Raw genomic sequence first — 12,362 nt, 5'->3', positions numbered from 1 at the left:
ACGGCTGCTACTATTTGATGTCTAATCGATCGGAATTGATAAATAAAACCTATTCTTCGGTACAGTAGGAGGGAACGTAAATGAAAATAAAGAATAAAAATGAATTTGTTTTATTGCATCGATCACACTTGTATGTACAATCGTTGATGTAGTTAGACGTGTTAGTTTAAAAGTACTTCTGTAAGGGTTCTCCTAAAATTTCTTCCAGGGTGCGAACTGCGTTCTGCGCGCATTTCTCCGTTGCTTCATCCTCGTCCTCTAATAATTCTGCCAGGAATGGTATAGTTTCTGGTAATAGTGGCATGAAATCCTCTCCTAGCTTCCTTACAATCTCGACCTGTGTTCACGGAAGAAAATCGCGAATAGAAAACAGCAGTATAATTAGAATGACCTCGAGAAACGAGTTTGCGTGACGATTGCTATAGTGACAATACGGGAACCACCAGATCACTTAAAAGAGAGATAGCTAGTTATTTTTCATCTCGATCCGAGGCTCAGCCTCGCGTGTACCATCCAATGAGGCAAGTAAATTGAAAATCACGCGAGTCCCGCGTTACGTGTATTATGCAAAAATAAAAGTTTATATATTTTTGATGAAAATAAATCTTATTCAAAGGTACATGTATTTTCGAAATGATTCGTTTTACATATAATTAAAAATAATTCGAATACGATCACGATCTCTGTTGGAAATTAATAAAGCATATAATAAAAAATAAATGGAGTAATAGTGAACTTCTACTCACCAATGCGTTCAGTGCTGCGCTTCTGACGTAGGGTTTCGCGTGTCTGGTCTTGAGTAACGTTTGGTAGACCAGCTGTTTGTGCAAAGAATCATCAGGAATGGCGCTGGCAAAGGCTGCGACGCAAGGCACTACAAGTTCGTTCGTTCTCTTCTCGTATTCCTCTCTAGTGCCCATAGTGTTCTCGAGTTGATCCACGATGGGTTGCGACAATATTTCGAATCTCTCTTGGGTCACGACATTACGCGCGTCGTAACTGAAGACCCGGTAGAGGGTTAGTAAAATAGCTTCCACCAATTCGATCTTGCTCGAGTCTTCGGGAAGAGTCATTTCTTGAGGCTCCTCCGAGATCGCTGGATTGTTGCTGCTCAACAACACAGCCGCGTGTTTGAGGAAGTGACCGGCGAAGAGGACGAACAACGACTTCAGGCATTCTGCTATATTAGCCGACAGTCTATAGAACGTGATGCTTCGTTGCTTGTACTGTGGATTCCTGGCAGCCCAATCGTACAATTTATAATAAAATGGCCTGAACGTGGCCTCGCTGAGCTTCAAAATAAGTGCAACCAGTGCTTTGCTGGCGCTCTCCTCCACGACCACCACGTTCCTCAATGTCACTTCCGAGTCGTCTATTTCCATGTCGTCGTTAGAAATGTCTTCGCGGAATTGTAAAACTTTCAAGAAGAACATGCCCAAATCCGGTATGGCCGCGCTTAAATCTGTCGGCTGGACGCTGTTGAAGGACTCTGCCAAGACGATCATCAGCGCTGGTATACACTGATACGTCTTTTTCGCGAGCAACGTGTCGTAAGTTCTGTTCACGGCTGGCAACAATACTCGCAGAGATATGCAACTGGACAGCTTCTGTGTCGTCGCCTTCAAACGCGACACCACAACGCCGATCTTTGGATGCTCGGTATCGGTGTACAAAGAATTTAGCCTCGCCAGTTCGAACAGCAATTGGTCCAAGTACAGGGACAAGAAGTTTCCCACGGAGTCGACGATCTTCTGCAACGCACTCACTATACTGACGACTATCACGTCCGGCACGTCTTGATGGCAATGGTTCTCCAGCAGCTGCAGAATCGCTGGAACGAATTTATTCAGCGATGGTATAGCGTGGATGCGCATAGAGCTGCATAATTCTGCAACGCACAGCGCCGCGCTACCCAACACCGGCCCTTCCTTTGTCCGCAAAAGTTTAGTGGTCATCTCCAGGATCTGAAAAATATTTGCAGCGTAATACAAATGCATAGACAGAGCATGTTTTTGAATAACTGTCCGCTTACCGGTTTGAACACCGTAGGATGTTCCGTGGCCAACAATTTGGCTAGTAGTTTCAACGTAATCAGAACAGTCTGTTGAACAATTTCCTGTTCCTGCGATTCCGATTTAACTCGTGTATCGATAATGTTCAACAGGGACTCGATCAAGTTTAGTAAATCTACGTAATCCTCCTCGCCGAATTTCCGTTGCTGGAGTCGCGTGTTTAGTAGTTCCAGAGCTTTCCTCTTGACCGTCAACAACTTGTGCTCCATCAGACGCTTGATACTAACCAGAAAGATTCCGTTTGGCAGCAAATTGTTGACGAGATCGAGTACGTCGTAGAGATGATGCAGAAGAACCTTCCAATATTTACCGATCGGTTTTCCTTGATGTTTGTCTGCGTTTTTCGAAGTGCTCTCGATCAACAGAATCAATTCGATGATCAGTTGATCGTAGTACGGTCTCACGTTGTTCACTTCGACGGGGTTGAGCTCCGCGACTCGATTGATAAAATCGGGAGACGACAACAGGTTGCTCACGAACTGCACCAGAATGTACTTGTAGTGTCTCAGATGTTTGGGATTGTTGTTGGCCACGTCGAAGATGTGCTTGTACTTAAAAGACATGGCAGCTTTACGGTCTTCTTCCTCTTCTATGTCGACTGGCAATTCCCTCATGAACTGTGCTAGCTTCACGCAGACTTGGGCGAGTCTGCCAGGTGGAAACTCGTGAGACACCTGCAGAGCGAACTCCAGTCTCTGACCAGGCGTCTTCTGGTTCATGATACGCATCGTTCTAGACACAACGTGGCTCTCGAAAGTGAGCAGATAGTACAAATGGAAATGATTGTCCAGCAGTTGTAACAGCTTCACGAACAGAGGCATTCGTCTGTGCTCGGGAATGTCTGGCAGAGAAACGATGAAGGTTCTCAAAACTTCGCACGCGTGAGTCTCGTTCTCGGCCGCGTTTATTATGGGGACCACTGTCTCGATGGTCTTGGAGATGATCTGTATCGAATAGGCGTCATCCTGACGCACCACCGAGCTGCCCATGAAGGTGAATATGGGCATGATGGTGTAAAGAGCGCAGCGTACGTCGACGATCTTTAAAAGCTCCACCAAAACTAGCAAGGCGTGATGATGAGTCTGAGGATTCCTCGAGGTCCTGATGCACTGAGTTATCAGGTCTACCTGCAGATGGGCGTCCCGTATGGGCAGCTTGCTCACCGCGAGTCGATGAATCGTCGACAACAACAACTGATTAGTATACTCTATGGGGCTCTGTTCCTCGAAGCTGAGACACATCTTCAACAAATCGAACAAGATCGGATAAAGGAGTTCCTCGTGCTCGATGTTATTAGCTTGTTGAACGAATTCTAGAAGCGTTACCCCGCGTTTCCATTCCCTTCTATTGATTATCGTTGGATCGGGAATGTAACGTACGTTCAATCGTTTCTTGTTTTTCACCATGGCGTTATTTAACTCGAGATTTTTCAGATTCTTCATCGTTTGTAACTCGTTTACTATGAGCTCCGCGTTCATACGAATCCTTCTGATCGCTCTATTGGCTACAGAAATCACGTTGCTCGTATTACTATCGGTCACCACGTCCACCAGTTTGGCAAGGATCTTCTTCTGGAGTTCGGGCGACACTTTTCCAGCGCTCTCGAAAAAGGTCTTTTCTATCTGTTTTAAAAGAATTACACTCGTTGGATAGAGCACGCCGGTTTCCGTCATTATCTCAGCTTTGTGCTCGACTATACTGTCCTCGAACAGTTGCCATGCTTGCGGAACAGTGAGAACTTTCACCGTTGTACTGTTAAATCTCTGAAGTATATTCTTCAACGCGTTCCCGGTTGATTTACTTTTGGATTCCGTGAGCAGGGTCTGTAAAAGCTCGAGCCCAAGGGGAGCTAGTCGCTCGAGTATCGTTGGCCCATTAACGTGAACCAGAATATCCAACAGTTGTGATTTAACGTGTATTGGGGTCTCTGGGTCCTTGGCTACCTCGAACACAAATTGTTGTGCTTGTTGGAGATTTTTTCGTAGGTCAGACTTCAATTGCGCGCATACATCCGGGTCCGGAGAAAGTAGAACGTAAAGGGACAGCGACAGCTGATCAGGATCCAGCGATATCTCTGAACTTCTAGCCACCAATTCTTGTAACAAAGCTGAGAATGTATCTGTTGATAAGTTGAAGGAATGCATGAGTTTCTTAAGGACATCCAACGCGGCTATTCGACACTCGTTGTTTTCTCTGGCTAGCGAAATTAGCAAGTTTGTCACAAAGACTTTATCCTGGAACGCCCATTGCAAGGACTTGCATTGATCCAGAAGTACCAAAGTTATCTTCAAACAGTAGAACGATGTTTGCACTTGTACTGGTTTTATGTACAGCTGAGATAGAAATTGGATCAGATCTTTTACCGTGGCAAAGTGTCGTTGGAAAAATATTTGCAAGCAACGAGAATAATGCTTGCGCCAGTACTTGTTCTCTATTCCCTCGAAAAACATTTCTAGCAGTCTTAGAATCAAATTACTCCGATGGGGATTGTTCTCAAAGTCAAACTTCGAATTCAATTTCAAGTCCAAACGTCTGTGAACCATTTCCAGGACGTAAGTACCGACTTGCAACGGCAGCACTCCTTGCGAAGTCAATTCGATAGCAGTCTGTATATTGTTACCTGTTATATTGTTACAATTTTGCAACATCTTTACTTGCGGATACTTCTTGATTATTTCTGTGGCCATTTCGATAACCTCTCTGGCGATTTCAGGATGCAAGAACCCAACGGGAACTCTGCACACGGATCCCAATAGAATCAGATTGAAGAACATGGTGGCTGCGTCGCCGTGAGCAATCTGTTGTTTCATGGCGCTTAATATACTTTCGGTCGGAGGCAAGAGTTCCCAGTTCAATATATTATGAAATGCCGCCGACGACACCGCTTCCGCGTTAGGCGACTTGCCCAAGTCCTTCCGCACGTGTTGCATATAAGCGTTCTTTTTGGCAAAGTTTGATTGCAAAACCTCCATCGCGATACTCACGTCTGCGTCGTCATTTGGAAACAAATACGAGAGCGACGTGATGAAGACGCTGGTATCGTCTCCCACCTCGCAAAGTTCCAACAGTATCTTCAGAGCTGGTTTTGCTAATACTTTCCGACTGCTACTATGACAGCTCGATAGTAACACTTTTAACTCGTCGATCAACATATCCACAGGAAGCAAAGCTGTCAGACGATTCGTAGGAAGGGACAGCAACGCTTTGATCACGTTTATTTCGCTGTCGCTGAATCTAGCTTGCAACGTACTTGTCATCATATCCTTGAAACTATCCGGTATGTTCACGTTTTTTTTCGCCAGGGTTTCCAACGCCATAATTCTTTGTTCCGGACTAATGTGAATCAATCTGTCGAGGATACCCACGGAGTCTTGTGTATCTTTCGCTCCAAAATGCCACGATGTGAGAAACTGTAACGCTAGTTTTGAATCTTTATCGGTATCGCTGCGTTTCATGAGATTTTTCAGATAATCGTCGAATCTTTCCGGATACGTTTTCTCGAAGCATTGATACAAACGCATCAGAAAATCCCTTGCTTCGTTTGATATATTGTTCGCGAGGAATTCCTTTTCCAACACGTTCCACAAAATGGTGTCTACCCCATTGTTATCTAGCTTTATTCGCGTCAATATCTCGCTGACCATGTTCTGAATGCGCGTCGTTTCTGATGGGTTGTTTAAAATTACACGGCAACTGGTTTGCAGCAGGGGCACGATGAATTTTAATACATTGGTGTTGGACGATTGAAGCTTTATCGCAAGCTCAACGAACCAAGACAGCTCCGATAATCGATTTGCGAGGCCATTGGAAACTGTAGTCAGTTGATAGGTCGGTGAATTGTATAAGAAAAATATTAAAACCATTAATTCTTCCTTCAAATGTGTTTTCTTAAACATTTTTGGAAGTAACTTTTCTGTAGTTTCATTATTCAATTTCACTTTGGTCATTAGCATTGCCAAAATCATGTAAGTACCAGCTGTGAAATCAGGTATTGGACTTTCCAGGCCTCTCAAAATTGTTGGCAACATGTGATTTATTTGAACTTCTGACATGGTAGGTGACTGATCGATAATCCCTAATATGGAAGTGGTATAGAATGCATACAATGTACTTAAACAAGTTGCTCTATTCGAGTACACTCTTGTAGCAACAATAACATGATTACAAATAAGTTTTAGAAGACCATTATCAGATCTAAGACGATTGATCAATGATACTGTAGCTAGTGGGACACCTGGCTTTTGAAGAGGTTTTAACCAGTGCCATTTATCGGCTGCATCTGACAGATTTAATAACTGTAATGCTCTTACAAACATTCGAGTTTCGTGATAAGGTAAAATTAGTAGTAGAAATTGATCCCTATTAAATTCGTGAATACGAAATCTATGTATTAACCATTCGAGTGCTTTGTGAGCATTATTGAGCAAAAAGTATGGAGATAAAAGAATCAGAAACTTTTCAATCTCCCCATCCAACTTTTTGTTAACTTTAACATCCTGTACAGCACGTTCAAGACTGAGTGAACTTTGTGCAAAAAGTGTTCTCTCAAATTCTAAAAACAGGTCTGATAACTTACCCAATTCTTGTAACCCATTTTGACCTATAAAAAAGATTATGTATTTAGTTATCAAACATGATTAAAATGTATACATTCCATGACTTAATTAGTCTCTTACCAATATTCAAAACTGTTTCCCTATCTAAATTAGCAGCTTCTTTTGGATCAAATAACAAGCTAGCACGTCTGGTGTCCTGTAGTAAAATACTAGTCTGTGGTGTTCTGAGCTTCTTCAATTGTTCTGCAAGGGATGTAGCCATTCTGGATCTGAAATAAAAAATTATTTAAGTATTAAAAATTTTGAAATGTTTTAAACGCAAAAAACCGGTACGTGAAATGTGAATATAACCTCACTTTATATTCTCGTATTCGTTCTCAATAAATGTACCAAATAGGCTGTGTCTATAATTAATACCCGTATTATTATTTATACGTAAAATATTAAAAAATATGTCAACTATTTATAGTATATCCAATTATTAATTTTGTTTAAATTACACGTGCTACTACTATACACAGCCATTCCTACGCACGCGTACATTTTCTATAAAAAGCATTGTCAATGCAATGAAAGTAGTAGTAGATCGTCATTATCAGTTGCTATCGTTTACAAGTAAAAACTATCAATCAGAAAGCTCAGTTTTGCCTAACTCTTGGAAGCTCTTTATTCAGTGATTTTCTTATAAATAGTGTGAAACAAAAAAAAATAACAACTTCATTAATAAAAGTGTCGTGACAGAAGACTTTTCGCCTGTTGTTATTGACGCGTAGTTAGGTTAACTCCAAAAATTAGATATAAACACCAGAGTATCTGATTATTTACATCTAGCGTAATAATGTGGTTTTACTAGAAAGATGGGTGACGCCTTAGAAAATATTAATCCCAAATTGTATAAGAAAATAGATGAAAGACAAGTTACTGCTAAAGACGAAGATGAGGACATAGCGGACGAGTTCGACGAGCGTGAGATCTTTGGTATGTGTTCTTAACAGTTTGATCGACTCGGATTTTAAAATCGTAATATATATTTTTGTGAAGAATTATTCTTTACATTAAATTTAATTTACAGATCTTATTAGAAACATCAACGATCCTGAACATCCCCTGACACTAGAAGAATTAAATGTAGTAGAACAAAGTCTTATAGAGGTAATGAATTACTTATTATTAATTAGTTTAATATTCAACATCATTTAGTTTACAAATATGTTTCATTGCAGATTGACAATAAGGCAAATAGAGTTCATGTACAATTCACTCCAACGATACCACATTGCAGTATGGCAACATTGATCGGTTTATCAATTAGGGTACAACTTTTGCGAGCTTTACCATCAAGGTTTAAAGTTAATGTTGAAATTACACCAGGTACTCATATGTCAGAAGCAGCAGTGAACAAACAACTGGCAGACAAAGAAAGAGTAGCTGCAGCTCTTGAAAACAGCCATCTACTTGAAGTAATTAATCAGTGCATTGGAATGAAGTGTTAATAACTTTGTAAGTCCAAGTTAGAATAATGTTTATTTGGTTGAAATTCTTCCATTAAAAGATATCTGTACATATATAATAAACGATTTGACGATGTTTCCGATTAATTATAATATATTCTTATGCATGAAGCTGAAATCCGACTTGCGTCGTCGAGACTCGAAATCTGCCGCCGGTTGACGTAAGTCGGATTTCAACTATTTCGGGAGCGAGAAAGAAAGGCTCACATTCACCTTCTTTCTTGAAACGGTGGAACTCACGTACACGTGCCTGTGCATTAGTGTACGTAAGTAGAGGGGTAATTTCCTCCGGGCACCGATCTGCCGTCTGGTAACACTGGATGGAGGTTGCAGAAGATCGACAAAATTGATTGAAGGAAATAATGTATCAATAGCGTCACTTCGAGTCATTTCGCGAAAGCTCTTATCGTTTGAACTTTCGACCTCCTATGAAACAGTGGAGTCCAGGGATATACGTGCTGAACAGTTCGCGAAAACGCGTTTTGTTGCATCGTACTTTATAACCATGTTGTTTCACATTACAGCCGCAGCGATGCTCACGAACATCGCAATTCTGGATTTTTACTCGTTCTATGACTTATCGAAAACCATGGACATTCAATTGTTAGCGGACGAGGTAAATCGCCACATTAATTATTCTTGAATTTCTTTTCTCATTTCTTACATTTAAACCGATTTGGTCTTTAAGTTAGGGATTGCTAAAGAATAAATATACCTACAAACTTCTACGAAATATAATGTACACAAATTGTATAAAAATCTTAAGTTACGTATAAAGTAAGAGAACACAGAAGATAGCTTATTTTTTAATTAAAACCTATAGTTAAGTTGAAGAATCTTGCGTAGCATTTCGATTACATGTTTTATTGTTTCGCGTAAATGAACACCGGAAATGTGGCAGAGTTGATTACGAAACCAGAAATTGGCGAAGAAATATACACGCGTGACCTCTAGCCGGAGATGCCAGTCGGAGCCCCGGGTGCACCGGGGACACCTCATTCCACTTTCTCACACTATGCCAGATCACGCGTACGTGAGCTCGTAGAGTTTCGGAGAGTCGACAAAGCAAACTAACACATGCCCTCTTTCTCGATTCTCCGAAGCTGCCCGAAGTAATTCTGTTGACTGCTGCTGACCACTGCTGATACTTCTGACAGTGGCCAACTGAGGCAAGCAGAGGTTTGCAGTAGTCAGTAGCAATAGTTGTACGTTGTCAGAAATATCAGGAGTCGTCAACAGAAGCCAGCAGGGGTCCTCAAGGGGCAGCAAAGGCCAGTGGAGGCAAATTGAGGCTAGCAGAGACCAGCAGGGGCAAGGAAAGGCAAGTAGTAATTGTTATAGGTTGTCAGAAGTATTAGCAATAGTCAGCAATGGTCAGTAGAGGCCTGTAGGAAAATTCAATAGTACATCTGCTATCGACGACCAGAATGCCAAGCTTATCGAGAAGTAGTTCGTTCCGTACAGCGGTAGATGAGGTGCCAAATATAATAGATCGAAAAATTGTTAGTTTCATTTAACTTTTTCGTATGATTGCTATGGACGTTACGAGACGGTATTGTGAGCCTTTTTCTCTCGACTCCCACGAGACAGTCCGAAATTACTTTGAGCAGCTTCGGAGAATCGAGAAAGGGGGCATGTGTCAGTTTGCCTTTGTCGACTCTCCGAAACTGTACGAGCTCACGTACGCGTGATCTGGCATAGTGTGAGAAAGTGGAATGAGGTGTCCCCGGTGCACTCTGCCTCTAGTGCCACTAAATAGCACGTACAAAAGTGAAACTTTGTCAGGCGTGTCGTCGTAGTTCATCGTCCATAATATTGTTTATATGCGAGCCGATACTGATTCTCGAACATCGTATTACAATTCTGCAACAATTTAACCGTGTTCAGTGTATTTGTCGACTGGTGCAACTAATTGTTCTCTCCTAAACGTGCACGACGAATGAACTCCAGTTTGCCATAACCAAAGTCGTATTCGCAACGAATGTTAGCTCGGCACGGCCATCTCGTATCAACTGAAAGAAACTTATGCGGTGTTATCTTCTAATAATATCAAAGACATTTGACACACGTCGTTGTCGATGTTTAAATTTTTAAATGCAAAGTCAAGTTCGAAACGATTCGTTGATTTAATTGGCATATGACTCGAAACAATTGAAAATGTACGAAAATTTGTTCAAGAACCCGTTGTACCGCGTGTTCGTGTACGGAACATTGAAACGAGGGGAGCCTAATCACAGTCTGATTCAAAACACTGCGAATGGATACGCGAAATTTCTGGGACTTGGGAAAACCACGATTCCGTATCCGTTAATTATTGCGACCAAATATAATATACCGTTTATGTTGAAGAAACCCGGAGTTGGTCACGTGAGTATTGCACGTGTTGGTGGAATATTAGTGTCGATAATGTTGCTGATGCACGCGTTTCCCGTGATTTATGACAGATAGCGATCACGTCTGTATCTACAGTGGTGTAAATTCTTGCTTTTTGCGGTGGGCACTGTTATTTAAAATATGTACAAATATATTTTCTCCTTACAATAATTAACTTTGATCGTTTGAATTTTAACTAAGCATATACCTTCGCAGTTCTGTCTTTCTAATACGAAGATTGATGCCAGTATTAACGTTAAACCCGAATCCCGTATTTCGATCTTCGCTACTGGGAATTGAAATTTGTTTTTATTATACAATTATATGTCATCCTAATTCAAGATTCTTTGATGCCTATACATAAATAGCATGTTCTGGGCGAAATATACGATGTCGACACTAAAATGCTAAACAAACTAGACGAATTGGAAGAGCATCCAGCATTTTACCAACGATCGGAGGCAGACGTTTTTATGGCTCCGGAGGCCAAGATTAAATCGAACGATAACTTCGAGGAGGTAATTGCCCTCCTCGTAGATTCGTAACATGAAACGTTTCTGGTAAATTAATTTGTTCATTATATCTGTTCTCAGGTTGGTGTTTTGATGAAGGTTTGGATATATTTTTTACCGAAGTTCAAGACGTCTTTGTTGGAGGGCCCCATGTACAGCTCCTACAGCAACGAAGGAAGCCACGGACTGAAATATTGTGAGAAGTACGTTCGCGAGGCCACATACGATCACAGAAGCGAAGTTCAGTTATCCTGTTAATTATTCCTCGAAATATTTGTTTCCAGTGAGGAGAGTACAATAAGGCCCGAAGATTTGTTTTGATGGAGAGTCTTTGCAAAATTTTCATTGCTTCCTTATCGCATGTGTGCGTGAACATTTACATTGTTGGTAGTCAATAAAGGGTCATTCGTCGCATTACATTACTGAACTTGAACTCTTTGCACTCCAATACATCTATAGTAAAATGAATACCATTTTTTATCACGGAATTCTGTTATAGATTTTAGGATCGCAAAGGGTTAGGTTATGTTACTCGCGTATCTTTGTCGCTACGAATACAGTTATAGTTGATAGTGTTGATAGCTTTCAAGTATAACCTTTAATACTCTTTTTATATTACGCTTCCATTTGTGCAAATGAAGGAAACATAGAACGCCAAAAATAACCAAATAATATAAAAGGAATAGCTCTTTGTCTTTGTTATAATTTACATTAATGGTTGTAATGACAAACCATGAAAATGTATCTGTAGAAAGACAGGATTTACACCTGAGAGCCTGAAACAGTGTTATCAACTATAAGAATATGTGCCGTGAAAGTTCTTAATATATTATCGAATAGTAATTTAAGTGATATTTTTTTAATAAAGCAAATTAATCGTTGAGAAGGCGTTTCGGAATGTACATCAGGTACAAAATAATAAAACCCCGATGCAACGGTTGAAAATTATCTCGTATATTATGTAATTATTCTCGAAGCACGAAAATATATCTTGAAATATAAATATCTCGTATACATACAATAAAAAAAAAAAACATCAAACCGCGCGTGCACTGTTACTTGCAAAAACGTTTATTATTCAATTCTCACAATTAAATCTTAAACATCGCGTGTTGTCGAAGGTGTACGAAATGAAACAAAGAAGAATGTTACCAGAACATTTCTGTGTGTGATTTTTTTCTTCTTTTTTCTTTATTAAGTTTATCGTTCGCCACGCTGCATCCTACTCTCTTTCTTTCGCGCACTCTCGCTTCCTCTGTCATTCTATCGCTTTCTCTCGGTTAACAGTTGCGATAAAAATTATTTTATTTCATCTATTCTGTAACAAAAAGGCAGGCG

The 12,362-nt window shown here is 40.7% G+C and overlaps 3 protein-coding genes across 5 annotated transcripts; 2 read left to right on the top strand and 1 right to left on the bottom strand.

The window, feature by feature from the left end:
• Positions 1–166: 166 nt before the first annotated feature.
• L(2)k09022 (HEAT repeat containing 1 homolog l(2)k09022) lies at positions 167–8,406 on the bottom strand. Of its 2 annotated transcripts, none has more exons than XM_076775996.1 (5): positions 8,353–8,406; positions 6,749–6,897; positions 2,033–6,672; positions 747–1,964; positions 167–337 (listed from the first exon to the last, which is right to left on the bottom strand). In XM_076775996.1, exons 2-5 carry the CDS (start codon positions 6,888–6,890, stop codon positions 167–169), a joined length of 6,171 nt encoding a protein of 2,056 aa, XP_076632111.1. In that variant the 5' UTR covers positions 6,891–6,897; positions 8,353–8,406. The 2 variants fall into 2 exon arrangements, with proteins under 2 accessions (XP_076632111.1, XP_076632110.1); XM_076775995.1 differs by lacking the exon at positions 8,353–8,406 and adding an exon at positions 6,985–7,551.
• Galla-2 (MIP18 family protein galla-2) lies at positions 7,202–8,226 on the top strand. Its single transcript, XM_076776025.1, has 4 exons — positions 7,202–7,301; positions 7,482–7,606; positions 7,701–7,780; positions 7,852–8,226. Exons 2-4 carry the CDS (start codon positions 7,486–7,488, stop codon positions 8,119–8,121), a joined length of 471 nt encoding a protein of 156 aa, XP_076632140.1. The 5' UTR covers positions 7,202–7,301; positions 7,482–7,485; the 3' UTR covers positions 8,122–8,226.
• Positions 8,407–8,629: 223 nt separating the features above from the next.
• On the top strand, positions 8,630–11,441 carry LOC143347110 (putative gamma-glutamylcyclotransferase CG2811). Of its 2 annotated transcripts, XM_076776024.1 has the most exons (5): positions 8,630–8,755; positions 10,318–10,506; positions 10,881–11,030; positions 11,106–11,227; positions 11,309–11,441. In XM_076776024.1, exons 1-5 carry the CDS (start codon positions 8,645–8,647, stop codon positions 11,343–11,345), a joined length of 609 nt encoding a protein of 202 aa, XP_076632139.1. In that variant the 5' UTR covers positions 8,630–8,644; the 3' UTR covers positions 11,346–11,441. The 2 variants fall into 2 exon arrangements, with proteins under 2 accessions (XP_076632139.1, XP_076632136.1); XM_076776021.1 differs by having other exon boundaries at positions 11,106–11,441.
• Positions 11,442–12,362: the final 921 nt, after the last annotated feature.

This window comes from Colletes latitarsis, chromosome 10, assembly GCF_051014445.1.
Source record: "Colletes latitarsis isolate SP2378_abdomen chromosome 10, iyColLati1, whole genome shotgun sequence".
NCBI classification, from domain to species: Eukaryota; Metazoa; Arthropoda; class Insecta; order Hymenoptera; family Colletidae; genus Colletes; species Colletes latitarsis.
Note: the sequence above shows the minus strand (reverse complement) of the source record. Positions and strands in the feature narration are given on the sequence as shown.